The 20,539-nt window shown below is 45.8% G+C and overlaps 1 protein-coding gene across 2 annotated transcripts in view; it reads right to left on the bottom strand.

The window, feature by feature from the left end:
- NPAS2 (neuronal PAS domain protein 2) overlaps window positions 1–19,224 on the bottom strand; it is a 107,275-nt gene extending 88,051 nt beyond the window's left edge. For both annotated transcript variants that reach the window (XM_086610064.1, XM_086610071.1), the window contains exon 1: window positions 18,914–19,224. In XM_086610064.1, the coding sequence (XP_086466190.1) occupies window positions 18,914–19,224 (311 nt within the window). The remainder of the gene's footprint in view (window positions 1–18,913) is intronic.
- Window positions 19,225–20,539: the final 1,315 nt, after the last annotated feature.

Here is a 20,539-nt window from a genome sequence, read left to right as displayed (position 1 = left end):
TAGAGAGCTGAAGGGACATCTGCAGAAGGCTCACTAGGTGGGCTGGCAGAAGGCAACTGGCAGAAGCGCACAGCTCAGAGCGGGAGACAGGGGTTGGCAAGACTGTGTTTCCCAGACTAGGGGTGCAAACGGGACTGGCCCTCCGCCGTTTAAGTGCGCTCAGTGGTAGTGTGGGCTTAAATAAGCTGTAGTCTGTTGTGAAACCCCACCTTTCATCCCTCGGTAGATCTGCCTGTGAATTCTCCCAGCTGCTCTCAGCTACTTCCCTGCATGGCCTCACAAGGTGCCCAGTTGGGTCAATTTGGGTCAATTTTGTTCTGAAAAATTAGAAATTGATGTGGGGAAGAAAACCACTACCTTTCCCAGGCAACAATGGCAGCGTTATTCTGAGTACCAACAATATCAGAATAACTATGCAAAATCACACAATTAAATTGAAATTGTTTCATTTTAAATTAAAATTCGTAACATCTTTCTGGAAGGTTGTGCAATCAACTTAAACTAAATGCTTATCAATTCCATTTTATTTCTCGTCAAGCCTTCCTTTCATCTCACACTATGAACAGTAGAAACGCTGGAGTTTTTCCCTCAGACCTTGATGATTGCATTACTATGACAACAAAGTATTTACTGTAGCTGTAATAGATGGACTTCAGATGTTAACTGGGTCCCTCGAAAGTCCACAGGGGAGCTTTTGGTCTCCATATACCAAGATAAATGAAAGAATGACTCTCTGCTGAAGAGCTATCTAACACGTAACTTATATTTGCTTTCGATTTCTGCCTGCTCTTTTAGCAAAGTCCACTACCTTCCACCAGTTTTAAATCTACTGACTCTTTTAACCACATGGAAAACCAGAAACCAGGCCAAACTTTTATTTACCAATTTGTTTTGGTTTTTGCTGACTGAAGCCTGTAATCCAGCAAGTTAATGCATCAAGCTGACAGGATATGACGTACGGACACAGCAAAGGTTTTTATTCTTACTGTTTACATTATTCTTCTTTTCCGAGCTTTCCAGCCCTGCATAGCAGAAGAGAAATGTGTAAAGCTTTATTCTTAAACAGCTCACAACTAAAGGATGATATTTTGCATATATATGGGCTTGGAGCGTAAAAACAGATGATAGAAACAAGACCTATTACTCTCCTGAAGACATTGATGCATGAGAGTAATCAAGTCACTTCAACAATAAAAATAACTTCAAATTTCAGTGCAAGTTCTAATACCTTGTTGAATTACAGATATAATACAAACCAGCACATGCAACTCCAGCTCAGCAAGCAAGACACAAGATTGTTATAGCAAGATTCTTGAAGTTTGTATTTTTCTTAGCTTAAGGAGCATATGAATAAACAATAAAATTCCTTTTGCACAAGGTTTTGTAGAGAGTAAATTATAAATATACACAGAAAGTTTCATTAATGCCTGTCAATCTGCTTCTAAAAGATGTAATTAGAAGATCAGAAAACTAATTAGAAAGTCTGTTTGATCTCAAGAGTTTGGTTACACATGGACAATCTTGAAATAATTCATATCAGAAAGAAGAACAGTTGAAGCTTTATATAGTTCTGAACATGAACAACTGATATTTTCTAAGATAGAAAAATAGTGCATAGTTCTTTACCATGAAAATTATATCACTAAAGTAGTCATAAAAATGACTTTAGCTATTAATAAGAAAAATTCTTTATTAGTCTATTTAAACCAGTAAAAATTTTTAATTTAAAATCTTGAAAGGCCGATTTAGCCATACCAAAACAAATACCATAGCATCAGAAACACCTAAAAATGAACAAGCAAGCACCACTGTGGGCTCAATATTTATTATTTCTCAATTATGTATATTTCAAAATACAAATTACAAATTCTGTGTGAAATTTAATTTTTTAAACTAGCTATTTAACTGTATAGCTTACTAGAAACAAAGTTTCCAGGGAAATACTTTGCAATGAAACAAAATGGTTTGGTTTTTTCCCTTCGACCTACCTCAAGCTTGCTGAACCACAAACTCTCTCTTTTATTTAAAACAGATAAAGAGGCAAAAGAATTATGTGCATCAAGTCAAAGTAGCAGAACGTGATGAACAGAACAGGGCACATCAGGAAACAGCCTCTAACGGCCTCACTGCAGCCCCAAACCTCTGGGGCAGAAAGGCAAAATTTTGGTCACATTGACATCCAAAGGAGTCAGAACTTCATCCTAAACGTGCTTGTCACTGCTTACTTCGTGCAAAGAAGACCTGAACCCAGTAGCTAGTCATTGGAAATGTCCCTGCTTAGACAGCTCAGCCAGCCACCATGCACTGTCTCCCCTCTCTGCTATGGCTCAGAAGATATAAGGGAACTCACCATGACCCAGAAATATCTTTGTGTTGTGCTCCCCCTGTTCTTCCAAATTATCTTTTAGGCCTGTTAGCAGCTAAAATAATTGAACTAGGCAGTGCTGTTAGCAGTGGCAGGTCTTGATCGTGTCCACTCCCTACCTGCGGTAGGTACTCTGGCACTGCCCTTCATGATCTGCCTGTGTCATGCATAAAATACCACTTCTTAGCCCTGTTTTTGTACACGACCACTTCTAGCCAAGGGCTACAAATGAGCTTCATTCTTCCATTTTTTCTCTGACCCAAAGTCAAAGAAACAATAATTTTAAGAGAAAAGGAAGGAGCTCCTCTAAGAAAAACTTTGCTTGGTAAACACACCCACCGTTTCACAGAATGATCGAGGAGAATGTCTGAAGTGGTCAGGGTTTTATTGCAGCCCATGTATTTGGCTGCAGGAAGCATGAATTTTATTCAGGGCTAGCCTCATCAGACCTCCCTCAGCTCTTGCTTTTTCTAGGGAGCAGTCTGGGGACAGCACCTGCCAGAAAGCCTCGTCTGGTTCTTCCAGTTATGAGAACCTTTCTTGGTTACACAGAACATTTTCATCATCAAACCACTTGGGTTGAAAGTTTGCAGTTCGGTGTCTGCCTTGGATTTATAATCCTGGTTTCGGCCAAAAGAGTTAAGTAGAGATGACATGTTCCTGAGAAAAGTTAGTCCTTCTTGCTTGGCAGGTGCATGGGCTCTTTGCAACAAGGATATCCCCATTTAAAAATCTTCCAGGATTTGCCAACGTTTAATAAAACTGAAGTTGTTACCTTACTACATGGAGATTAATGTTGTCATTTCAGGATTGGTTTAGGCCAGGCTAAGCTAGCATTGCTGGCACAAATGTGGCCACATCCTTCCCCTGCCCCCCTAGCTTACGCCAAGAGTTGTGCAGTGGCTCAGTGAACTGACTTGGAACTGCCAGCGAATTAACTTGACTTAAAATGACCGACAACAACAAAACTAAAAAATTATTTGATGATAGTGTGATCGTTAAATCATTAAGTACTGAATCATAATGAATATGCAGGAAGTGAATAAATTAAAATTACACAGGCAGACTTAATTACACTATTTCCTAATTTTGAGTGCTCGACTTTGCATCCATAGTGGTTAGCATTGAATGTAGTTTCTGTGAGTGTGTGACTTTGCTAGGTCTTTCAAAAAATGGAAAACTTCATTACTAGGCATTGTTGTGACATTTCCAAAATATCAGCAGCCTTCCAGTCACTTCAGCTAGCAAGCTGTGGCAGCTGGAGTGGTCATAGGGTCCCGCTGTAGGTTAGGACAAGGGGGACCAGTGAGAGGCAGGGATGAGATGCTCTGCCCCTGCACTTTGAGGCAGCAGAGTATTGAGTTTGCCAGCACCAGGCTCTCCTCCTAAGTGTCTGCTTGACCAAGCAACCCCTGCCTGTCCACCCAACCTCCAGACTGATGGTTCCTTCTGTACCTCAGGCTCCTCACTCCAACCCTACACTTTAGGATGAGCATGGGCACATCTTTATTTCTGGCTTTCCAAGTCCCAGGTACTTCCCAAGCAGCTCTGAGCATCACTGCTTGCTTCCCAATCCCACTTTCAGACTTTGCTCAGACCAAAGACCTCCTTGGCTTCTCCTCCAACCTCTTTCTCCCTATTACGCTGCACCCATGCTGCTGCCCCGATCCCCCTCTCCCAGGGTTAGTTTCATGCTTGCTCCCTTCCTGACACTCTCTTTTTCCAGTTTTCCGCAGCATCCTCTCCTTATCCGAGCTTGTACTAGGGGCTTTTTATCCATCCCTCATCTCTCCTTTCTCCCCACTGCCATGGACTCCAGCTCAAACCTCCTTGTCTCCCTTGCTCCTCATCCACTATCCATGTTTCTTCTCCTGCTGGTCATTGTTTTCCACTCCATCTGCTCTCTGTGCTCCCTCTCTTGCTGATCCAGTTTTCTCCCCAGCTCACTACCTCCTTGCCCAGCTTGTACACTTTCCCTCAGTCAGTCTCAGCCTTACCGCCGTTTCTTCACTTGTCAGCTACTCTCAAGATAAACCCCAGTCCCACTTCTCCTCCAGGACACTCACATGTCCTAGAAAATGTTCAGCAGACACTGTGAAGTGGCTTAAAACCACACTGGTTCCAAAGAAAATCCCACTTTCCTCCTTTGACCCCTCCCCTCCATTTGTGTAGCTGCACAGTGAACCAGCTTAGGAAAACACAACAGCTTAAAATTAGCGCATCCACACACAGAAAAGGTTAAATTTCAACAAGATCAGTTTCCTGCTCTGGCCCACTGGTCCAGGACAAGGGAAATAACAGAAATGAGTGTCCAGAATTGGGAGTAAGGCAGGAACATCCTTTGCAGTAGCAGCAGGGACTTACAAGGATTAAAGCACTCTTGCAACTATGGCATTAGCAAAAATGGGTAAGATTTGACAAAGCAATGGAAAATCAGTCTTAAATGGAAGAATACACAATGGGGGCAGTGCTGGCTGAGTTCGTGCCAGAAATGTCTCACAACTTCCCAGTTATTGCTTTGTTCCTTAAGACAATTGTCTTGCAAGAGGTGGTGTGCTCTGGCAGGATGAGAGAACTTCTCCAAAAGAAACCTATAGACTATCTGGGAAAAAAGACTAGAGAGTGTCCTGGTTTCAACTGGGACAGAGTTAATTTTCTTCCTAGTAGCTGGTATAGTGTTGTGTTTTGGATTTAGTATGAGAATAATGTTGCTAACACACTGATGTTTTAGTTGTTGCTAAGTAGTGCTTATACTAAATCAAGGACTTTCCAGGTTCCCATGCTCTGCCAGTGAGGAGGTGCACAAGAAGCCAGGAGGGAGCACAGCCAGGACAGATGACCCCAACTGGCCAAAGGGGTATTCCATATACCATATGATGTCATGCTCAGCATATAAACAGGAGGAAAGTTAGTTGCGGGGCTGCTGCTTGATAACTGGCTGAACCTCGGTCAGCAGGTGGTAAGCGAATGCGTTGTGCATCACTTGTTTTGTATATTCTTTCATGGCTGTTATTATTATTATTATTATTATTGTTGTTGTTGTTGTTGTTGTTATTTCCCTTGCTTTTCTGTCCTATTAAACTGTCTTTATCTCAACCCATGAATTTTATTTCTCTTTCCGATTCTCTCACCCATTCCACTGGAGGGAGAGAGTGAGCGAACGGCTGTGGAGTGTTTAGCTGCCTGCCAGGTTAAACCACAGCAAGGACAAATGTCCAAAAAGTTATTAACTCCAGATTAAAATGCAGAAAAAAAGGCTGGCCTGAAGTGAGCCACTTCCTACCTTATAATCCCTGAAAAACATGCAACCTCCACTGTAGCCACGCTTCTGGTTAAAGTGCAAGAAGAAATGCAACAATTAAGGCTATTCATCGGATGAGGTTTTGGAACCCATGATCCCTACTCTATTTAGGTGTAGTCTGTATTTCAAATTTTGGGTAGCATCATCACTGAGGAAGGTGGAAAAACCTTCAATGAACTCTATGTTGGAAACATCTTTGTGTCGATTCTACTACAATCCCCCCAAACATTTTTTTCGCTCGGATAGCTCGTTCTGTTGGGGGAAATAGTTTAGTTTTACCAGTAAAGCAACTGCATACAATACGTACCTGCTAGAGAAAGTTACCTCTGTGCCCTTACATGTATTATTGCCAGCAAAGACTTTTAACAGTAGACAAGACCTGGCTTGCCAAAATGACCTTGCTGCAGAAGCATTTCTGAGCTCGCTCTGCAGTGCCTTTCTCCTTCCTTCTCCGTGTTGCAAAACATAAATCTAGATTCATAATTCAGAGCCTCAAAAGAAGCAAAATCAGTTACATCAGTGCCTGAATCGATTTAAGTTTTGAAGGCAAAACCGTGAACCAACATTTTTGATGAATAAAGTAGCTAGAAAGAGCCAAAAGGTTTGGGTACGTGTTCACTGCTGACAAATACTTAATAATTTTCAGAAAACTTCCATGGCTGATGCGGTCTGAGTAATCCTCAGAGGACTTAGCGTACGGCACCGCCTTTACACACAGATCACCGAAAGTATTCCACAAAAGAATGCCATCCTCTTTTTGGGGTGCCGTATGCATAAAACTGCCAAACATAAGGTTGCAGAACAACCAAACTAATTTTAATTATAAACCTACTTCAGATCATCCAAGCCCGACACAGAGAAATTCAAAAGGAAGAGAAACGGGAGAACGAATGGACAGACGAAAATAGAAAGTCCAGGTCTGCTCCTCTTCTTGGGGCCACATCCAGATAAAAAGCTGCCTTCCAGAAGAACAAGGCCCCTTTGTAGCGTGTTGGTTTTCAGACGGTGCGTCCCACTTCTCAGCTGCCGCGCTACCGCGATGACTGCTCCCTTTCCATCCGACCCATCCTTGCTTGTGCTATACATGAGTCAGACCGGGGACGTACTCAGCCCTTAAGTATGTGCTTAAGTCTTTCCATATTCAGGAGAGAAACTCAGATGAATCCCTGAGCAAATGTGTAATGAAAAGCATGTGCCGAAGTGTTTACCTGAATAAAGCTGCTTTGCCGAATCTGCGCTAAAATGTCAAGTGCGCGTCAGGCAAGCTCAGGATCTTCCACAGTGCTCTCGCTCGCAGAGCCTCTGCCATGAAAAACGCTGCGTCCCCAAGGGGGAAAAGTTTTTCCTGGACAGCAGCCCAGAACGAAAGGAGCCATCAGATCAAAGATAAGTCTTACCTCCCCCACTACACCCCTCACTTCCTCAAACAGCAGATCAAGGCAGAGGAGGTCTAGAAAAAGGGGAAAAAAAAGGAAATTTTTTTTCTATCAGAGAAATGAGAGGTTCCCCCATCTCCCACTCAGTTTCTCCAAGCAATGCAGCTAGCAGCAGTCTGTTGCTTGCTTGGAAGCTCCTACACCGTAAGATGGGAAGTCACGGAGTGCAGGAATCAAGTTATTCATTGACATCTCCCGCCTCCAAGCCGTTTCGCAGCTCGGCAGCGCACAGGAGGATTTTCGGACTGACCGCAGCAGGCTGATCTTTCCTCCTCCACAGAGAGAGCGGTCTTCAGCCCCCACCATTCAAGAAGCCTGCTTTTTCGTTGGCCGTTATTCCTTGGATTTAGGAGACGGAGCTGTTTAAGTTGAAACTTCTTAGGGTGAAGAAGAAAATGTTGCACATTTTACATTATCTCTTGCAAATATGAAAGCTTGCTGCAATCTTCAGATACAATATTTATGAATTGGTCTTTCAGCCAAATCCACTTTTGCATAAGGATACACAGCTGCCGGTACTCAAAAGTATACTTCCCAAATATATCTTTGCCATTTTTAAAATCATTCTAGAGGCTTGAAAATGATATTTCTTTCATTGTAAGTGAAATCTCTAGTTCTGATGTTTCAAAGACAGTCTGAAATTAGCCGGGTTTTGTTTGTGTTTGTTTGTTTGTTTGTGCACAAGAATAATTGATTAAATCAGCACAAGCGTAACTGATTATACACTCTAAGAAAAGTACTGAGGAATTCAGCTGCAAAACTAGCAGAATTGTGAAGAGCCAAACCCAATTTTTATGCTTACATCTCCTACATGGAATCCCCTCTTAATTATACAGTAGCAAATTTGAAATGTGTCATCACCTCCCACCACTGGATATCTAGATTTTGAATGAATGCAACCTGCATTTTTCGACACTTCTAAGAAATGTTTTTAAGAGGTCTCTTTAAACTTTTTTTTTCATGAAAAGGCAAAATTTGCATAGAAGTATATTTAAATACGCACGACTTAGAAAGAATGTCAGCTTTCTTTCATTAACCAGCATACTGACTCCCTGGTAGTTTCACACTGAGAAAAAAATCCACAGAGAAATATGCCAAGTACAATGCCAATGAGAACTTTGCAAATATATGTATAATAGACCAGGCAAATGAAATGTGAAATTCAAAGTTAAAAATTGAACTTATTTCCTTAGGTCCTCCAAAATATAATCTATTTTTAATGGAAATCGAAAAGCTATCTTTATCAAATTTCACATTCAGTCGACAACAATAAATCTATTGTTCAGATGTGGTTTAAATTGTTCTCTGGAAGAAGCGAGTTTCGAGAAAATCAAATAGAAACTGCATTAAAGAAGAATAAATGCCTTTTTAAGTGAAATTACTCTGTAAGTATAGCCTGTAGTTTTTGATGCATTTTAGGTTTGTCAGAGTAACAGACAATTGGACACCATGAAAAATTATTTGTAACCATTACAGTAGGAGAAAATGTGTTTGCTTATTTAAGGGAGAATAAGCAAGTTTAGCGTTATGCCTTTTACTTTAAGAAGTATGTCTGCAGGGATCCAGATGCTAAGAAACAGTAAGCTGATGACATTAGTTTGAAATGCTACACTATACATTAAGAAGCCATATACCTACTATTTATTTCACAAGCACAAATTAGGTCTTCTGGAAAAGACCTTGAATTTCAGTCAAACTTGCAAGAAAATAATAATTCTTGGCACTTCCAAAACGCTTTCCATCTGAAAAATGCAAATAATTAAGAGGTAGCAGTGGGGAACCAATACATTGTACAGGTCACCAACGGAGCTGGGACATCCAGGGAAAGCTCCAAAGCCGCCAAGTGTTGCACAGCTGGAAGCAAAGCACCTGCGGTGCGCAAGATATTGCCTAATGTACTCTAACTACCAAGATGGATCAATGTCCCAGAAAGCCTTTGCTGTGGCTCCTCTTTCTGCCAGTGACATATTTAGCATCCCACAGCCCTCTGCTTCATGCCCCCCTCAGGTACCTGGCTATGAATGGCACCTAGAATTTATCATAGCCTACAACACTCTGTAATGCTGCCCTAGTTTACGGATTAGAGAAGTGATGCACAAAGGCATTATATATGTGGTTTAAGCTCATAACATTGCATAGTAGAAGAATTATGAATAAAACCCATTTCTTTGGAGATTTCCAGTTTTGTCACCCTCAACAAAAACTCTTTTACACAGACTTCAAAATCCTTAAGTATTTTTTTCTGACTGCAATGCTACGCCAAATATTTATTTTATCAGTCCAAAACTCAATTTACTGCTGAAACCCTACATGAATGCTTCAGAGGAACTTCTAAGATCCTGCCGAGAAGGGGAGGAAAGATTACAGAGATGAATATTGTGCAAATATATCTCGGTCTATATCACAAATCTTGCAAACTGCTGCTTTACCCTAAGGCAAGTACCTGAATATAGGCACCGGTACATAGAAGGGGCTGAAACAAGCTAAATGAAATTCCTGGATACATGCATGATATATATCAACTTTTTACAGTGCTGTAGTAGATGACAGAAGGATAACTGAAAGAGAGAGCAAGATAATAAGAGGAGAGAAGAAAGGAGGGGAGGGTAAGGTGGGAAGTAGAAGGTCCTAAGGCCTGACTGAAGTAAAAATAGAAAAGAATCTAGTGAAGGAAGCTAAAGATTCAAAAATGTAAATATAAAAGGAGAGGGAATAGTTAAAATACAAGTGAGATTAAAAATAAACCAATTTTTTTTAAAAAAAAAAAAAACACACACAAAAAAAACAAACCACAAAAAACCTCAAAACCAAAAAGTGACAGAGAAAGGTTAGACCTTTCAGAAGCTCAAGCCAGTAATTCTTTGTCAAGCCAAACTCTCCTTGATTTCAGTGGGAGTTTTGCCTTAATGAGGACAGCAGGATAGGCACCAAATGCCGCTTTATTTCTTATACTTGAATAACAGCAAGACATAGCAAGATATTCTGTTGTTGAAAAAGACGATGCATTTTTGAAGAAATATGGATATTAGGGGCCAGGCAGCATAAATGTAGTTGCTACAACCAGCTGAGTTACATCAGTGTGCATCAGCTGACAATAAGGTCCTTTGTGCTGGAAAGAAAGAAAGAAGTTGAAAAACTGACTCACGCCACCTTGCAAACAATCAAATTAAAGGCCCAGAATTATTCCAGCAAAGTTTCTATTGACTTCAGTGACAGTCCAGAAAACAAGCAAGATTCTTCAGTCTTTCTTATAAAAAAATATAGATACAAGATTGAATATGAATGACCTATTTATTTTTCATCAGAAAAATGAAATTGTTGAACATGCACCCCTCTGGTTCACAGAACTATTGCTTAATTAGACTGTTTGTGTGAAAGTACCTTTCCCAAATATTGTACTAATATGTTGAAAAGGAAGCATAAGATAAGTACATCAGAGAATATAATATTTTTCTCAGCTTAGTAACCAGAGATAAGGCAAATTAAAAACCTCGATGCTCATCTGATGAACAGGATGAAGATTCTGCCTAAGTAAGTAGTGGCCTTAATGGTCCACGCAGAAACATATAGCTGTTTTCCCCTTTATAAATCATAAATTAAAGGACCTCTCACTGAAAGTGTAAGTGGAATGTGGGTATGTCTAATGCAAAACCTCCAATTTAAAACCTTTTACTGTTTCAGATGTCAAAACCAGGAGCAGACAAAACACCACAAGCAAAATCTGTAGAATTACCAATAAAAACACCAAGACAGATAATTTGTATGAGAACTAGGAACAGCAGAAAAATATCCCATCTCCAGCTGATCACGTTGCACGCAGTAATAATCTTTATTATTGACAAGATTTTGCAAGCATACCATTCTTACCCATAATACAGGAAATATGTCAATTCTCCATGACGTATTAATGAGAGGTGTCCCACCCAAGCCAATAAGCCTAAGACATGCTCAAAGTTGGATTCATTCAGCTGCTGACCCAATCAGATAACCAGTAATTCTCAGGTTTTGCCCGGTTACATCCATCTGTTGATTTAGAGATTACAGCTGGGAGCTGCCTCATTAAAATTGCTCTCCGGCTTAAAAGTTTGACACACCTAACAGAGGGAATTGAGATAAATCCAGACTAGTCTGCTCACCAATGACAAAATTATAATAAATAATCAAACACAATTATTACTGTTTGCAGGGCTAAAATTACGCTTACAGAAATTCATTACCACCTGTAAGCTTGCTGAAGTTGATTACGATTTTCTCGTGCTGGTTTCCTTCCCAATGATTGAACAGCATTGTCTATTTTTAAAGGAAAAAAAAAATAAAGCTGCTTGAATAATAAATTGTTTATCCCAAGATAGAACAAATCATAGTGATGAACTTTAAGAATGGTTTACTAAATTAGAACTGAGAATGAAAAACAACTATTTTCCCGTTCAAGGTTTTGTTTTAATGTGTTTTTATTTTTAACTGGATTGAGTGCTGATTACAGAAAATTCAAGGCTACCCAGACATCAGACTGCTCAATTGACTGAAAAGTTTGATGACTTCTCTAAAAAGCGAGGTCTGTGCGTGAAATCAAATCAGTATCGCTGCTCCAAGATAACGTGGGGCATGGGGGAGAGGTTAATATCGCTTATTAAATAAGTGATAAGTGAGATCAAACAAGACGTGCAGGAGTCAGGAGGGCTTTGAGAGCTCCAGTTGTCTCCCCAGGCTGCTTATGCAACCTCGCTAGTGCAGGCAGCGTAAGGACCTGCCATTTTATTACATAAAGTAGCCCAAAAATGCAGCCAGGCAGTTGTGAGCTCCATTAAGTGTTGTGTTGGAGTTGCCATACCAGTTAGCATCTAGAAATTTCAAGAAACGATCAGAAGCACTTACAAGTTGCTGTGTTTGGGATTGCTGCTGTGGTTTTAAGAGCAATAGGTTTCATTTAAAAACTAGCAAATGTCATCAGCACGAGCTACCTTTGAATACATCGTGCTTTGTCCATTGCTTAAGTGAACAGCAATACACAGCCTTTGGTTTAGCACAGCCGTGGTAAGCACGATCCAGGGCTTTAAAATCTGCCTTTCAGATGATTAAGCAAATTGTCTGGTTTAGTAAATTGCAGTCCACACAACGTTATTGTTTTAACCAGTGCTTAAGTGCAGTGGAGAGCTGAAGAAAACTAATTTCCAACGCATCCTCACATTCTCAGTTCAGAACTTCAAAGCCTGGTCTTGTACAGACAGATAAACTCGCAACTACAGCAACACCAGGTCAGGGAAGACAACCACCTTGCCCCATATTCTCTCCCTGACACAGGGCAGCAGCAAAGGCTCGGGAAGCCTGCACAAGCAAGGCAGGCATGTAGCAATATTACAGTCTCTCAGCAGAGACTTCTTCAGCCAGACATTGTATCCTGGTATTCAATGCTTCTTGGTGGGATTGCTTCCGTGAATATAATCGCTTTCTGAATCTACTTGAACCCAAGAAGACAAGGCTGTCTATCCTCGTCACACCTGCACAGCTCCATAATAGGACACCAGGGAGCGAGCCTGAGCACTGTATCCTGCTTTTTGCAGCACTGTTGAAGTTCTGGCTCACACCTTGGCTCTGCTTTGGAGCACTTCTACCAGCTTCTTCCAACTAGCTCTTTCCACAGCAGATGTTCTATAATGGGGCCAGCCCTGAGCAGTGAAGGTGCAAGCCACCAGGAGACCCTTGGTCTTGGGAGCCTAGAGGGGCTGGACGCTGGCCCACTTCATTTCACAGAGCAGACGTGGCCAGAGGGACCACCTGCCTTGGCACCCCCTCTCAGCCACAGCCACACACGGGTGCCGAAGGGCGAGTACAAGAACAAGGCAAACCAACAGTGATATTTCCTTAGGATACTCATCAAGCTTCCAAGAATTTGCAGCTCAAAACTTCCTAAGCCAGAGGCAGTGGTTTTGTATTTAATAGCCCTTGATGGATTTCTCTTCCATGAACTCATCTAGTCACCTCATTAGCTGATGTAACCTCTCAGCATCCACATCCTGTGGTGAGCAGCTCGGCAGCCTGACCACACCACGTGAAGAGCCATCTTCTTTTGTTTCCATCCCCACAACCGCCTCCTTCACCAGATGCCCTCCACTGCTGTCACTGTGAACAGTCATTCCCAGATTCCCTTCTCCACGCTTTGCTTAATTTTACAGATTTCTGTCACATCACTTTATCAGCGTTGTCGCTCCTTGGGCAGGAGCCACTCTGTTCCTATGATCCCCTTTGCTGCCTCCATCTGACTCTCCTCCCTCACCATTATACACCTTTGAGGTGGGGGGATCAACAACACACGGTACTAAAGATGTGGGCACATCATAGTTTATACACTGAAATAATGGGATTCTTTTTTATTGTTTAGCATTCTGTTTGAAATAATCCTTAATGTTCTATTTGCCTCTTTTTTTTTTTTTTTTAACTCACATTTGAGCATTGCATTGATTTTTTTCTGAGATGTCTATGGAAGATTTTATCTAACTTTCTGCATCTTCAGTGACCTGTAGGAATGAATTTCTGATTTTTCTTTGGGTCACATATAGTTTCTTCTATGACACGCATATTACATTCATCTGACATGAAGATACTCAAAGAGAAAGGGTGATTGAAATGTCCCAGTAGACAATGCTCTGCCATGATAGCACTTCTTGTATGTTTTGAAATGACAAAGAGGTTTCATACCTGAACTCCAAATTTATATTCTCAAGTGCACATACATATTCTTCAAGTTTTTTTCCCATATCATCAGTTCACTTGGCTAGAAATCTTCTATTTTATGCACAGATACCTAAGAACAGTGGTAAAACAGCTAGAAAACTCCTTCTGTCATAATCAGGCCAACAAAAGACGAGCTGTTTTTACAGAGATGTGTGCCCAAGTAGGAGAAGGTGAGATAACCTCCCTGTTCCCATCATTTACACAGAATCACAGAATCATAGATCTTTAAGGTCCCTTCCAATCCAAACATCATCTAGTTCCAACCCCCCTGCCATGGGCAGGGACACCTTCCACTACACCAGGTTGCTCAAAGCCTCATCCAACCTGGCCTTGAGCACTCCCAGGGATGGGGTACCCACAACTTCTCTGGGCAACATGGTCATTTTTGTAGTATCTTGGAGCTCTGGGCATGCTACCTGCTGCACAGGCACAGGAGAAAGAGATGGCGTTACCTCAAAGAGTTTGCAGTCAAAAGACAGGACAAGGAACAGCAGGCAGGTACTGACCGAGTACAGGGCAAAGCGTGTGGCAATACAATTTCCTAGTGACAAAGGTCCAAGCTACCCAGTGACCTAACTTTTGTGAGAGTTTTATTTTTCTGAAGACACAGGTGAACTTTCAGACTCAAGCAGGATTAGAGCTAGCATTGGAGGTGTGTAAGGCTAATCCTCCCAAACATGGCAGGCAGCATGCAAGAGAGAGGTTGTGGAGTCTCCTTCTCTGGAGATGTTCAAAACCCGCCTGGACGCGTTCTTGTGTGATCTGATCTAGATGGTCCTGCTCCGGCAGGGGGATTGGACTAGATGATCCTCTGAGGTCCCTTTCAATCCCTAACATTCTGTGATTCTGTGAATGCTAATCTCTGCCGTGGTCCTTGGATGAAGGAACAGAAATGTCTTTACTGAAGTGTATTTAAACACAACATCTGGGTTGGACTGAGTTGTGCTTCATGGTGTGCCTTCAGGAGGAAGAAATACAGAAAGAGAAGCATAAAAAAACCACAGTACTTACTCCTCTACCGTCAAAACGTACACTGAATTTATGTGTACAAGGCCAAGAAAGCCATGCCCCAAAATCCCTCAACCTAATCTTCCGACCTCCCTGAGCCACCGCAAAATAAATGCAAGGAGCAGAGAGTGAACCACGCCTGCAGTTCCTCAGCTTCTTACTCAGAGCACGAGCCTACAGGACCATGTCCCTTTCTCACCCCCTCGTCTTTCCTGCCCGGCAGCTGTTGTATTTCTGAATTCAGCTCATGATGTACTGGTATATACATCCTGTGTGGCCCATAGCAGGTCACAACAGAGAGTATGGCTTTAGTCCCTCCCTAAAAACTGTGAAATACCAAAAGCACTACTACATAAACAAATCCACCACCATCTAAACATTCTGCTTAAATACTATTACACGGTGTTTCCTTTTCAAACTTCAGTAATCAGTCACATAAAGAAAAAGTCAGTCTATCAGTCGATGCTGATTTCTGATTGAATTAAATTAGCTAAAACACAAATATTTGCATGGCCTCAGTCTAGTTTTTCAAGAACAGGTCTTAATAAGATCGAGGATCAACAGAAAGCTAAGTCAAATCTAGGAAAATGATTTTTTTACACAGATAATGATTCCTCTACAAAATCTGCAACTCAAGTGCATCTGCCGTAAGAGCCTGAAAGCAAAATTATAAACACAAATGGAAGTTACTTAAATTCAGCTTAGAAAGAAAGAAAAGCAACTAAATACACACAAAATACATATCTGACTGTCATTTTCAACAGCGTGGTATTTGCCAATCATCAATTGTGTAGTGATGTAAGTAATCTGATTGCTCAAAACTTAAGTTGAACACAGGCAATTATTATTTAAATCATTACATCTGTTGTGCAAAACGTCCTATCCTTAAAGAACGCCAGAGCTACAAATCGAAACCACCAGTTATTGAACTTAATTTTCCTACCTTAAGAGAATGTATTACGATACAACATCGTTTACATGATTACATACTATTTTTTTCCATAGGGCTTCATTATTTTGATGCATTGTTAACATGCTGAGCTATAAACTCTTCCTCCTGTTTAAAAAGTGGAAAACCCACCCTAGCCAACCACAGCAGTCACCAACCAGGTTGAGATCTTTAGGTCCACAGGATAACTAGTATGAGACTTAACTGGGGCATACAAAGTTACTATCCTGACCATGGCAAACCTACTGCTAGAAGAAGGTGGGCAAACACCACGGTGGAAGCCTAAGACTGGCCCTGGTGCCCAGTCCTGCTCCTTGGGGTGCTACCTGATAGTGGGGTACAGAATAAGGAGGAGAACAAGCACACGGGCTCAGTGCAACTCCAGAGCCTGGGCTCCACAACGGAGATAGCTCCTCTCCAGGTCCAAGATCCATGACCGGAGCAACAATAGCTGCTTCTCATGGCAAGGGGACAGCAATAATTTCTGTGAGCAGATCAGAGGAGGGGTGAAGAAGTGGAGGCAGGGGCAGTGTAAGGAGGAAGATGAGAAGGATGAAAAAGCAGTAGTACCATGACCTGACCATTGAAAGACTGGAAACCATTGTTTTGGCAGGCTCAGGTCTCCCGTCCCTGTCCAGCACATCTCTCTTTTTCTACCCACAATTCCTTCTCTTGGTCTGGGTTTTCCACCTCTGTCTACAGTTCCCTGCACTTTGTTCCCAAGCTTTGGCATCTACGACCCCATAAATCCTTTGACTTAATTCAAGGTCTCTGCTCTTCACTTTCCCCATGTCTCCATCACCAATACTTCTTCTCCATTCCAGTCCCACCATTTCTTGCCAACATGCCTGTGAATTAAGCAGTTTCCTCCTCCTTCTCCATCCTGCCTCCGCATCAGCAGGCACACCCTACCACTGAAGACAACCGAGACAGTCTTCAATGCTCCCTCTGTACGGTGCTCACCGTAGCAGTAAAATCTGGGAAGAATAACCATGGGGGAAAGTCCACTCAGCCCTTCAGCCACCAGCTGTAGTGCTCTCATTCTTCCCAGGAAGATGAGCAGTTGCTCAGCTCCTGACAACGCTGGGATGTTCAGCGTTCTCTGTGCTGAGAGCATCGTCAGCAAACGAGGGCAATGGTCAAGTCCTCAACATCCCTTCACCGAGAGCGCGCAACCTGAGCGTTGTGACAAAATGATAACTGAGACAAATTCTGGAAGCTTTTCATAAGGCACACCCCCACCACAAGACCGATCTCAAGCCAAGTATCTTTTTCCTGCTCCAAAACACGAAGCCACAAGAATTCAACAGTCTCAACGAAAGTGTTTCTCAATATAGCCAAAAAATGCAGATTCACAGCAAAAGAAAGATCAAGGTCTCCTCATGCAGGATGATGTATACCTAAACCATCATTGTCAGATACATGGCCAAAGAATAGGTTTCCCTCTAACCACGTTTTCAGAAATAGTGGAACCGTTTCATCTGAAACTTCCCAAAGAGACCCTGTCTTCAGCAAATGCTCCACCTGGAAAATGCCACCCCAGGTTTAGGCTTAGCAAACGCTGAAGCACCTGGAAGCAGAGCATTGTACGGGATAATTTTAACTGTAGACGACATTGCTGCCTGTGAGAAAATGACAACTCCTTCAAGTGCTCTCGCATGCTCTAGGCTAAAAAATGGGGCAATAATCATAATTCTGCTAAGCATAGTCTGTGGGTTCAGTCCTGCATGGTGGTACCTATTATTTGGGAGGGAAAGCCATTTTAGGCAAGCCTACCATCCCCAGGCTTCGGAGCAGGGCACAGAAGTGCAGCCAGCTTGGGGAATCATCCTGGTGTCGGATACCTGGTTCTGGAAAACCTTAATTTTCACACGCTCAGTAAGATAGCGCACAGCTTGGCAATTCCGCTCTCCAAATAATCCCGTTTGCAGGCCAGCCCTGCAGCGCAGCTCCGTGTCAGCAGTCATCTACAGAAATGCACGCAGGATTGGGCCCTCCACCAGCCGTCAGCTCTCGGCATCGGGCTCGGGTCAGTGGATGAGCTGCCCTGGTCTGGAAACTGCAAACGCTAATTATTTAGTACCGCCAAAACAAACTAAACGCAGGGTGAGATGTAAATTAATGTTTCACACAGGTTGGGGATAAGAGAGAGAGAGTTTTCCACTTCAAGAGGCGGCCACTTGTTGAGCCTAAAGCTCAGGTTGGCTGTGCCGGTCGGAGGGAACCCTACAGCCCTTCTGGAGATTTAGCACCGTGAAAAGATTCAAGTTCCTCTGCTGGCTGCAATGCTTATGACTGCTAATTATTTCTGAGTCACTTGAGTGAAAGTAAACTGCCATCCCGTAGCCGGTTAAGGAGTACAGAGGAAAGTTTCCGGACAAGCATGCTCGTTCATTGACAAATCAGACCAGTGACCACCCAGGACAACACCACGGCACAGCTCTTCCTGAAAGAGGTCCTGCGTCGCCGCTCGGCCCTGGATTTAACGTTTCCCCCCCGCCCCCGTTCTGCATGCTGAAGGGAAGCAAGCCGGAGCCCGGTGCGGGGCTGCGGCAGCGGCGGGGCTCTCCCGGCACGCGACACAACCTCTGCTCTCACCAGCAGCCTTCGCCCGTTCAAAAATCCCACTGGTCCTACTGGAAGTTTTCCTTGGCCAAACAGTGCCTGGTCACGCCGCAGGCCCTCTGCCAGTCCAGCCTAAACGAACCCCCAAGGCCAGGGAACTGCCAACCCCACCAAAATGGAATGGGGGGGGGAGGGGGGTGGCGGGGGGATAGAGTGGGGGAGCATTCAGTGTTTCCAAAGGGAGGGGCCAGCCCGTCCGGACCCCGCCAGCCCGGCCGGGATAGCCACGCCGCACACGGGGCGCTCCCCACGGAAACTTTCCCGCGGCAGAGCCGATGCCACCCGGCACCGCCGGGCACCTCCGCCTCCCCCACAGTGCGTGGGAACGGCGGGGACGGAGGGGCGCTGACTCCGATCGCCGCCGCTGCCGCCGCCGCCGGCGGGGGTCATGCGTGGGCGGCGCAGGGGCTCGCGGGCGGGCGCCCCCTCGCGCGGGTGTCGCGGGTGGGCGCCCCGCGGGGCGGGGGGAGGGCCGGGGCCGCAGGGCCGCGCGTTACCTGGGGTGCCGGTGCTGCGGAAGCGCGGCCGGGAAGCCCCAGCCGCCGCCGCCGGCGCTGCTGCTGCTGTCCGCGGTGGCTACCTGGGCGCGGGAGCCGCCGCCGGTGCCGGTGCCGGTGCCTGTGCCGCCGGGCTGGATGCCGCCGCTTTTCCGGTGCCTGCCGGTGCCGCTGCGGCAGCGGGCGCCGCTGCTCCAGCCGCGCAGGAGGCCGGCCTCGGGAGCCGGCAAACTCTTCCTCGCCGACGAGGAGCCGGGGACGCTGCCCGCCTGCTGCCTGCCGCCGGTGCCGGTGCCGGTGCCGTGTCTCATGGTGCGCGGGGCCGCCGCATGCCGCGCTGCCGCCGCCCCGGGCGCCGCGGGACCCACGCGCGCCGGGGCCAGGGGCTCCGCCGGCAGCGGGAGGCCGCCGGGAGCCCGGGTTGCTGCGGGGGGAGAAGGAGGCCGGGCGCCGGGGGTGCTGCCGGCCGGAGCTCCCGCTGGGGCATTAAGTTGGACGCACGGCCGGGAGAGGCAGGGCGGGCGCGGGGGCTGCGGGGCCGATAGTTCTCCGCGAAGTTGGAGCCCGGCGGGCGAGGCGGGGGCATCCTCTCCGCCGGCCCTTCATCGCCGCCCGTCGCCGCCGCCGCCTCCCCTCGCCTGCCCCCGCCGCCGGGCCGCCGCCCCGCGCCCTCAGCCGGCGGCGCTGGGGGGGCGCGCCCCGCGCCCCGCGCCCATGGGCAGCCGCGGCCCCGGCGGCTGGCGGCGGATCGCCCGCGCCCGCTTCCTCCGCCGCTCGCTCGCCCGCCTTCCCCGGCAGGGAGGGGTGGTGTTGGCGGGGGGGAGAGCCCAGACCGGAGGCCGGTGCGCAAAATGGGTCAGGGAGGGGGAAATGGGACCCGGCACTCGCCTCCCCCCTCCCCGCAGCGGGCTCCGGGAGGGCCGGGCTGGGGCGGTGGGTAGCGAGAGGGCTGCGGAGGATCTCTCCCGCCCCGGCTCCCTGTGCACAAGTGCAGGGAATGTTCCACTGACCTACATATTTTTCCAAACATACGTGACCTTTTTTTTTCTCTCTCTCTCTCTCGCTCTCGTTCTGTGGGAGGAGACAGGCGAGGATCCAAGAAAAGGAGAAGCTGGAAAGAGAACGAAAGGGGAAGCAGGCAAAAAAAAAAAAGAATAAAAATCTCAACCAAAAAGCCAGCCCCGCATCAAGGATGGTTTCACAACGCCTCGAGCAAACACCAGCGTGCCCGCGTTTACATATGTCTTATAGCGACATCCCGGCGCTGCACCGGCGGCCGCCCCTATAGCGTGACCCCGGGAGCCGCCGCCACGCCACGCCACGCCAGCCGGCCAGGCTGCCGCCGTCCCCGCCGGGCAGGGCTGTGCCCAGGTGCCCGGCCGCCGGCTCCCGGGGCGTCCCGCCGGGGCTCTGGCTCGGCTCGGCTTCGCTCGGCGGGTTGGGGACGCCCTCCCCGCACGGCCCCCGGCCCGGGGCGGGGGGTGACCCTGCGCCCTGCCCGTGCCGCTCCCCCGGCGGCGGCGGTGGCGGGGAGAGCCGAGCCGGACCGGGACACGGCACCGCGCTGCCCCGGGGCGGGTTCCCGGCCTCGCCGGCCACAGGCAGGGGCTCCCGGTTTGGTTATGC

Source organism: Tauraco erythrolophus, chromosome 1, assembly GCF_009769465.1.
Source record: "Tauraco erythrolophus isolate bTauEry1 chromosome 1, bTauEry1.pri, whole genome shotgun sequence".
In the NCBI taxonomy this organism is placed as follows: Eukaryota; Metazoa; Chordata; class Aves; order Musophagiformes; family Musophagidae; genus Tauraco; species Tauraco erythrolophus.
The sequence above is the reverse complement of the archived record's forward strand: the minus strand, read 5'-3'. Positions and strand labels throughout refer to the sequence as shown.